Source organism: Meriones unguiculatus, chromosome 18, assembly GCF_030254825.1.
Source record: "Meriones unguiculatus strain TT.TT164.6M chromosome 18, Bangor_MerUng_6.1, whole genome shotgun sequence".
Classification (NCBI taxonomy): domain Eukaryota; kingdom Metazoa; phylum Chordata; class Mammalia; order Rodentia; family Muridae; genus Meriones; species Meriones unguiculatus.
Genome location: NC_083365.1, coordinates 49,536,412 through 49,545,991, shown reverse-complemented (window position 1 = coordinate 49,545,991; position 9,580 = coordinate 49,536,412). Strand labels below are relative to the sequence as shown.

Below are 9,580 nucleotides of genomic sequence, written 5' to 3'. Positions count from 1 at the left end.
CCAGACTGGGCCACCTGTCCCTAAATCCTAAAGGGCTAAAGTCTGGAGAAACTCTGATGCTGTGGAAATGCTATAGTTACACGCCTGCATCAAAATACAGTCCCAGTTGTCTGAAATTCCTCCCATGGGAATTCAATGCAGTGGGTTTGGGAAATCTGAACATCCTATACAATCCAACTTCTCTGAAAGGAAGCATAACTTTTCGAGTCTAATTTAATTTAGAAACCAACAAACATAGGGAAAGGGCTGAAACTGGGGAGAGGGCTTCGGGGAGCAAAAAGGTTTGTTCAGGACATGAATGGAGAACCAGACTGGATCTACCTCAAGGACGCAGGGAGACCAAAGGGCTGTTCACATGCAGTGCCCTACATCCCAAACAAGACTACGTAGTGGACAGTGCCACAGCCCACAGCCAAGGCTCAAGCTAAACTACACACAGCAGACAGGCGCAGAAAGCGAGGCCCTGTATTTCCCCACACCTCGCTCCAGCTGAGGCTCTAGGACCATGCTAAGAAGCACTTCTTAGAGGAGGCGCTCGCTCTTCGGGCCAAGACTCCGGCCCACGGCAAGGACCAGCCTGGTAGAAGAAAAGGCAAGCCTGATCTAGCGCTTCTACCAAAACGAGGTCTTTAAGCCTTTTCTGGCCGAAAGATTGCGCTACATTATCACACTCGTTCATCACCGCCGATCGTAAACCTCCTCTGTGAGCATTCCCTCCCAAATCTCGCCTTCTCCCACCAGACTTTCCCAATTCACCCCCCAATAGAAAGATGGCGCAGGGTGCACTTCCGGTAAGTGTCCTTTCAAATGCATCCGGGCGGCTGCAGCAGGTACCGCCCAAGGCGTTCCGGTTTTTTTTTTTGCTGCACAACCTACAGCGGCAATGGCGGGCAGACGGTCCGGTTGGAGCCGGGCAGCTCTTCTCCAGTTCTTTCTTGGCATGTGCCTAACGGTGATGCCACCCACACAGGCCCGGAGTCTGCGCTTTGTTACCTTGGTAATGGGTGACGGAGTCACCAACGGGTTCACCAAAGCTGAAAGGGCAAAGGCCGGCTGATAGAGGGAGGGGCAGAGCTTTTGCTCTGGGGTCGCAGTTCTCACTTCTCAAGGAGGAGAAAGAACCTGGTTTGGGAAGCAGCTGGCCCGTGCTGGGTTGCGAGGTTGGAGCCCTAGGCTATTTTGCAGGACAGGGCGACCCAGTAATGATAGGCGATATTCTTCCCTGGGATGATTCTTCCTAGGATGGGAATTTAGTTAAAAGGTTGAGAGTCCCAGAATCCACCCATAAAGACGACTTTGATGATCTTTGTTTTTCCAGTCATTGCCTGCTCCCTTCCCCAGAAGGCATTGCTTTCACTAGTTTTTTGGCTTTGCCTATTATCTTGGGTTCTATTGCATAGCCAAATTAGGGACCCCCTGAACTGGAGTCTGTTTTTCTTTGCTTAGTGGAAAGAGGGAATGAGACTTCCTTTTCTGACATGAGCAGAGGTGGGCCCTGACCTTAACTAGAAGACCCTTCTGATTTGTAGACCAACCATTTTCTTTGCTCAGCTTTATCGACATGGAGATCGATCACCAGTGAAGACCTATCCCAAGGACCCCTATCAGGAAGAGAAGTGGCCCCAGGGGTTTGGTCAGCTAACCAAGGTGGGTCAGAAGCTAACCTGCAAGGATATGCTATAGAATGAGTCATGCCTGGAGCACAGAAACTGGAGCTCTGTACAATGCCAGTTTTCCACTTGGGTTCCGATGGATCAGATGTCTGTTTTGTTGTTTTGTTTTTGTGGTTTTGGAAACCAAACTCAGGACACTGGGCTACATCTCCGGCTGTGACCAGATTTCTTAACAATACCCTGTGCCCAGCACAGAGTCATTCACAACTGGCCACTTAACTGCTGGAATCAAACTCACTCCTTGCCAGGGGAAGAATGCCTATATGCCACAGGGCCTGTGGGCCAGTCCCTTCCTCTTGGACTCTCTTAACCCTCAGGTTTGCCCACAGGAGGGGATGCTACAGCACTGGGAGCTGGGCCAGGCCCTGCGGCAGCGCTACCATGGCTTTCTGAACACCTCTTATCACCGGCAAGAGGTAAGGTTGGAAGCTTGGTTGGCAAAAGGAATGGGATTTTTGGATTATCTTCTGACCTCAGAGAATCTAAGGGTGAGGCTGGGCACTCTAGCTTTCCCCCTGATTTTTTTGGTCCCTGGACAAAACAGGCTAGAATACTGCTCTGGAGTCCGAATTGTTTCTGCTTATCTAGGAAGAGACAAAACTGGCCACGGGTCCAACTCAGACATAAGGAAAGGTCTGGTAAAGTACTTTCTGACTCTGAAACAACAAACAGGCTTTCTGTCCAAGACATTGTCACTAAAGGCCAAGCACTGCACTAGTGCTTCTCATATGACAGTATACCATAGAGCTATGATCTCTGTCTTCATAGAGCTTATAGTGGAACAGTCTAATAAGCTGGACAGAGCCAGGATAAAGAGGACAATGAAAACTGGCAAGTGTGCTGGCTCCTGAGGTCCTCTGCTTACCCCAGTGATAGATAGCTGTTCTGTAGTCACTCTTTCAGCCACAGCTGCCTCAGTTCTCTACGTATTTCTGTTTCCTAGAGACCTAGCTCTACCCTGAACTTGCCCCTCCCTTCCTTATTTTCTTCCTGCCTTTTCACAAGCCACCTCTCTCTGTTCCTTTTTTCCCCCTCCTCCCTGGTCTTTAAGTGCATTTATAAAGAGGAAGGGAGTGTGGTGAGGAGTGGCATCCACCATTGGGACTCTAGGGTATTATGTACTGAGTTTATTTTTTAGACAGGATCTCACTATGTGACCCTGGCTAGTCTTAAATTCAGAGATCCTTCTGCCTCTGTCTCTCAAATTCTGGGATTAAGAATGTGTACCAAGCTGGTGGTGGTACTTTGATTCCAGCATTCAGTAGGCAGAGGCAGGCAGATATCTTGAGTTTGAGGCCTACAGAATATTCCAGGAGAGCCAGTGCTGCACAGAGAAACCCTGTCTCAAAAAGCAAATAAAGTATGTACCAAGCTAGAATCAGAGGCACATACCTTTAGTCCCTGCACTTGAGAGGTAAAGGCAAGTGGGTCACTATGAGTTTGAGGCCAGCTTGGTCTACATAGTGAGTTTCAGGACAGCCAGAGCTGAATAGGGAGATCCTGTCTCTATGTGTGGAGGCGGATGTACCACTATGCCTGACAGGGACTCTGGTCTTCAGGGGAGACAAACCAGTTATTTAAGTCTCCCAGACCAGATAGCTTACCAAATGAGTGGTTTTGGTGAACAGGAAGGAGTATTTGAACTAGTTATCCCCAAAGATGAGTTCTTTATATGGTGGTGATATCCCATAGCTGTATGTTTGAGGACGTGAGAAATAGGGAAGAACCAGAGGATGTGTATGCATGGTAAAACGATAATGTGCTGAGTAACCATCCAGAACATGTTCTCCCCTGGGGCTCTAGTGAGGAGCCAAAGTGCTTCTATACATAGAGATTTGTGTTGCCAATCTACAGGTTTATGTGCGAAGCACAGACTTTGACCGTACTCTCATGAGTGCTGAGGCCAACCTGGCTGGACTCTTCCCTCCCAGTGAAGTTCAGCACTTCAACCCTAACATTTCATGGCAGCCTATCCCTGTCCACACTGTGCCCATCACTGAAGACAGGGTAAGACTGGCCAGCCCTTCTTAAGAAGTGGTGTGGGGACAACTATAGTTATCAGCCTACTGATCCCAGGCTCCTCTGCCTGTTTCCATTTTCAGTTGCTGAAGTTTCCATTGGGCCCATGTCCCCGTTATGAGCAGCTGCAGAATGAGACTCGGCAGACACCAGAATATCAGAACAAGAGTATTCAGAATGCAGTGAGTTGGGGCCAAAGTGTAGGCATAAGACTGCTCATTCCCCAGAACATGACTGATCTCCTGATCCATTTCTCATAGCACTTTCTGGACATGGTCGCCAATGAGACAGGGCTTATGAATCTGACCCTGGAGACCATCTGGAACGTGTACGACACGCTCTTTTGTGAGGTGAGCTGACCTGACCTGGGTGCCTGTTGGGATTCTTGTCTCCTCAGTAGGTCCAGGTCTCTAGGGAAGTAGAGCGTATTGCCTGGATACTGCCATCCCCACTGGGAAGGCCCAGCAAGCCAGTGCTTATGTAACCTGGGAACTTCCCTCATGGGTAAAAAGTACCTCAAAGTGGGAAATGGTTTACAACTTGTCAGCACTCTGTACCCTTCTCCATCCAGAGCTCAGTGCTGTGAGATTTCTTTCTGCTGAGTCAGCTCTTCATGCTTGAGTTACTTTCCCAATGTCCCACTGCCTGCCATGTCTGCAATGGCTACTCGGCCTCACCTCTGCTCTCCTCTTCCTCCCTCATACACACAGGCACCTTCCCCACCTGGGGAAGAAAGCCACCCTTGGAGAGGCTCTGGCCTAGGCCTAGGGAGCTAACCTGCCTGCTGCGATACACAGCAAACCCATGGGCTGCTCCTGCCGCCCTGGGCCTCACCCCAAACCGTGCAGCATCTGAGCCAGCTAAAGGACTTCAGCTTCCTCTTCCTCTTCGGGATCCACGAGCAAGTGCAGAAGGCCCGGCTTCAGGGGGGTGAGTGACAAGAACAGCATGTCACTACCCTCTCCTCAAAACTCTCCAGCACTGAAAATATGCTGTGGGAACTTCTCACACACTATACTGCCTAAGCTAATTCTCTGCTCTTTCAAAACCAGATCTCCCCTTTGCCATCCCTGCTACTTACCCAAATCTTGCAGTTCTCTGATATTTAGCCTGAGTCATAGGTCTCACTCTGTAGCTCTGGCCAACCCAGTTTGAACTCTGTGTAGACCAGGCTGGCGTCGATCACAGAGATCCACTTACCTCTGCCTCCTGAGTGTTGGGGTTAAAGATGTCTGCCACCACACCTAGCCAACCATTTTCACTCTTAGGTTTCACCCATGTCAGAAGACCCTCTCTTTCCTAACTTCATTTCTCCCTTCAGAAAACTGCTAAGGCCTTTGGAGAAAAGGGTAATACATGTGCCAGTTATTTCATCTGAGCATTCAAGGGTATCCATTCTCAAACCTTTGACAATGCAGTAGTTTTCAAAGACTGCATACAGCAGTTGCCCTGGCATGAACCACCATCTTGTGTGCTGTGAAACAGTCAAAAGTTTACACTATGTTCATACTATTAAGTCAGTCATGATCAGGGTCTCCTAGCTCAAGTTTCTACTCCTTTGTTTAATACTAATACCTTGCTTTATCTGTCTCCTCTGAAAACTTGACAGTTCTTAGCAGTAGTGGTGTAGAGTTCCAGTATGGGACCCAGGAAATGGAAAAGTTCTCTGGGTTGTGATCCTCTGACAAGAGAAGCAGATCAGTGATGGGGTTTGAGACACTGATCCTTGGAATTTTTCTTCTTCAGGAGTTCTGCTGGCTCAGATCCTGAAGAACCTGACTCTAATGGCAACCACCTCTCAATTCCCTAAGCTTCTGGTTTATTCTGCGGTAAGCTTTAACTCTCCCACTCCCCCTCCTCCCAACACACAAGGGTCAAGCAAGGAATTGGCTAATTTTCCCTGATTTAGCTCCTGGGACGTGGAGGAGTAACCAGTCTAATAAGTGGCCCCTCTCCCTTACAGCACGACACTACCCTGGTCGCTCTGCAGATGGCACTGAATGTCTACAACGGGAAACAAGCCCCCTATGCTTCCTGCCACATGTTTGAACTGTACCAGGAAGACAATGGGTAAGTGAAGCTTCCAGGTGTCCTCTAAAGGAGCACTCAGGATGACCGGGGACAACTCAGACACTCAGTTATGGGCACGGTGAGCATCCCTCTCTTGCTTCCTGTCAACTCTCAGGAATTTCTCAGTTGAGATGTACTTTCGGAATGACAGTAAGAAAGCACCCTGGCCTCTGGTCCTGCCTGGCTGCCCTCACCGGTGCCCACTACAGGACTTCCTTCGCCTCACAGAGCCTGTCATACCCAAGGACTGGCAGAAGGAGTGCCAGCTAGCAAGTGATACTGCAGACACAGGTGAGCTGCCACCTACTTCTGTGTTAATCATGTCCAGGTCAGGGTTAAAATCACACCCAGAAATCTTCAGGGAGCCAAGAGTCCAGCCATCTTCCTGGACAGCCTCTTCAACCCTAAGACCATATGTATATACTCTCCCCATTCTTCACTCTCGGGTGATACTCTTATCACTGAGAAAATAAGAGTCACCAAAAGAGAGCTGTCAGTCTCCCAACACATCTGCCAGCTTACCTGCTTATGTAAGCCAGTAGTCGGGTGCAGCCGCTCCTCTTAGTCTGTGTGGGTCTCTTCTCCCTGTCACTGGGAACGTGTTCCTATCTCCACTGGATCACTTCCATTGCAATGCTTAACAAAGACTTGAAACACACCTCTATAGTCTCACTTTAGTTCTCTGATCCCTTTGAGTAAAATCCCTCTAAGAGTTGCCTACATTCTGGCTTTACTTGTTCAGACTTCATATCTCAGACTGACATTAAACAATTTTGTGTCACCCTTGCTGCAATGAAGCTGTTGTCAAAACAGCCAATTCTTAGCCTCTCTTACCTCAGCAGTACAATTGCCATTCCTCCCTTAAACTTGTTTTTTTTTTTTTTTTTTTTTAAAGAACTGTGGACATGGCTCAGTGGTAGGATCCATGGCTAGCATGTGTGAAGCCCTGGTTTCACACCCTGACCCAGCACTGTAAAACCATGACTTCAGGTTTTCACTTACTACAACTTCCTTGCTGTTTTCCCTCTTTGCCAAATAATGGATGGCCTGAGGCTTATCCCTAACCCTTTTCTATCTGTCCTGACTCCCAAGGGATCTCATCCAACCTCATGGCTCCCCTACCTCATCTCCATGTTAAGTTAGGTTCCACTTTTGTTGTATGACTTTGATTTATAACTTCTGAGCTAGGCTCTCACCCAGCTGTTGACCTGAGGCCTCTTCTCTACACTGATGTCAAATGAGACATCTAAGTTGTGTCTAAAGCAGCATCTCTTCCCCTCAGTTCTACTTCTTCATCGTACAGTCAATTTAGGTGCTCCAGTTGTCTCAGAGTTGCAAGGTATATTATTTCCCTCATACCTGACCACCCAGTCCACTAGCAGATTCTGTCTGCTCAGCTTCTCAGATACTGAGGTCTTGCCTCTCCATTTTTTTAAAGATTTATTTATTTATTTTCTAGTATTCTGCCTGCATGTGTGCCTAGATGCCAGAAGAAGGCACCAGATCTCAGTATTGATGGTTGTGAGCTACCATGTAGTTGCTGGGAATTGAACCCAGGTCCTCTGGAACAATAGCGAGTGCTCTTAACCTCTGAGCCATCTCTCCAGCGCCTCTCCAGTCTTCTATCAGTTTTTGCCTGAACTGTTCAAAGGCCTAATGTTCATTATGTCCCTTCTGGTTTCAACATAGCAGAGTTCATTTCTTAAGGAATACAAATTTCGGCTAGGTGTCTAACTCAGTCGGTAGAGCACTTGCCTAAACTCAGGAAAGACCCTGAGTCTAACTGAGTTAACTGGCTGTGGTGGTGCACACCTCTAATTCCAGCACTCAGCTGCAGGGAGGAGGATCAGAAGTTCAAAGTCATCCTCTACTACATAGCCAGTTGTGAAATAATCTGGGCTATATGAGACCCTATCTACCTACCTACCTATCTACCTATCTCCTATCTACCTACCTACCTATTTATCTATCTCCTATCTATCTATCTATCTATCTATCTACCTACCTACCTACCTACCTACCTCCTATCTATCTACCTATCTTTTTTGAGACAGGGTTTCTCTATGTAGCCCTGGGTGTCCTAAACTCTGTAGATTAGGCTGGCCTCAAACTCCCACCTCTGCCTTCCAAGAGCTAATATTAAAGGTGTGCACCACCACACACACCAGGCTTTTTTTTTTTTTTTTTTAATTGTGTGTTGCTAGGGTCAGATAGAAGGGGAGAAGGACCTCCCCTATCATGGGACTAGGGGAGGGGCATAGGAAAAGGAGGGAGGGTAGGGCTGGGAGGAAATGAGAGAGGGGGTCACAGCTAGGATACAAATTGAGTAAATTATAATAATAAAAAGAAAAAAATTGTGTGCGTCCCTGTGTGTGTGTATATTAATCACACACCAACCATAGGTTCTCTACCATGACCACCCAGCCTCTACTGGGCATGGTGATCTCTTGTTTCCCAGTGGCTCTTCCTTAGTTTTCTCCAGTGACACTTTTTCTTGTTGAATCCAGAACACCAAGGCTATTCCAGCATCCTTAGAGCCTTTTGTACCTGCTTGTTCTCCTAGGCCCACCACGTGACACTCTACTCTCATCTGGTTACTTCTTGACCACAGGTCTGGTCCTATTTCCTCAGTGACTTCTGACTAACTTATCTTGCTCATATGGCATCACTAGTATGTCATTGCCATTAAATGCTTGTTTACTGGATCTCTTCTAGAATACAAACTCCATGAGAACAGACTGTCTTGACCACGTTTGTATTCCCTGTGTTGTCAAAACAGTACCTGGAATGGGGTAAGTGCTCTGTATTTGTTGGATGAATACTAATGTTACCTTTCTTTTCCCTTGCCCAGAGGTGATTGTGGCCTTGGCTGTCTGTGGCTCCATCCTCTTCCTTCTAATAGTGTTGCTCCTCACTGTCCTCTTCCGGATGCAGGCCCAGCCTCCTGGCTACCACCATGTTGCAGACAGGGAAGACCATGCTTGACAACCTCTCAGTCCTCTTCCCTCTCTCTTACGGGAGGTGGCTGAGTCCTTGCTCCTGACTATTGCTGATCCCAGCCCATGGACAGGGTACCCTGGGTTTAGCCTCCCTGATTACCTAAGCCCAAATGAATGAGTGAGGTTGGGCTGGCCGTATGACACCTGTGACTACGCGCCTGATGTTTACCATGTACTATGTTGGACCCTGGCTTCTCCAAACAGGATTTGCCTCTTCTATACTTCCTAAGGACTTGGGATACAGACAAGCATTCAGGTTTTACTCAGGACCTGGAATTAAAAACCAAAAAACAAAAACCTGAAGAACCCGGTACTCGATCTGCCTTGCTCTTCCACCAAGCCTTTTTCTTTGTCTTCTAGCAAATAGCGTGGAGGACATTGTCCCTTGGTACTTTTTTTAGAGGCAAAAACTGCAAATCGCTGGGAGTATAAACTATGGCTATCAAGAAACTGGATCACCCAACAGCAAAGTTTCCCTCTGGCTGAGGCTACCGTACGTGTCAACTTTTGTCTTGAGCAGCTGCCTCAGGCAGGTTTGAAAATATTTATATTGTACCTGGATGACAGTGGGATGACATAGGCATGAAACACACGGAATCATGAAGTGACTTTCCCTCAGCTGGGCTGGGCTCTTCAGATGGTTAACTGGACACCTGACTATGGCCCAAAATAGGGCTGAAGTAACTCTGAGGAAATGAAGGTTTTGACTGTGAGTGCTGGTTCTGTGCTTTTTTTTCCTTCCCCATTTCTGACATCCAAGGAGCACACTTATCAGGTCAGTACTAGGTTTACTCAGAAACTCAGTTGGGCTTTTAGGTT

At 47.7% G+C, this 9,580-nt stretch overlaps 1 protein-coding gene across 2 annotated transcripts; it reads left to right on the top strand.

Annotated features, from left to right (window-relative positions):
* Positions 1 to 839: 839 nt before the first annotated feature.
* On the top strand, positions 840 to 9,474 carry Acp2 (acid phosphatase 2, lysosomal). 2 transcript variants are annotated; one of them, XM_021640814.2, is made up of 11 exons: positions 840 to 997; positions 1,552 to 1,647; positions 2,003 to 2,089; positions 3,528 to 3,680; positions 3,776 to 3,874; positions 3,953 to 4,042; positions 4,490 to 4,622; positions 5,439 to 5,521; positions 5,656 to 5,762; positions 5,878 to 6,053; positions 8,614 to 9,474. In XM_021640814.2, exons 1-11 carry the CDS (start codon positions 884 to 886, stop codon positions 8,745 to 8,747), a joined length of 1,272 nt encoding a protein of 423 aa, XP_021496489.1. In that variant the 5' UTR covers positions 840 to 883; the 3' UTR covers positions 8,748 to 9,474. The 2 variants fall into 2 exon arrangements, with proteins under 2 accessions (XP_021496489.1, XP_021496490.1); XM_021640815.2 differs by lacking the exon at positions 8,614 to 9,474 and adding an exon at positions 8,478 to 8,607.
* Positions 9,475 to 9,580: the final 106 nt, after the last annotated feature.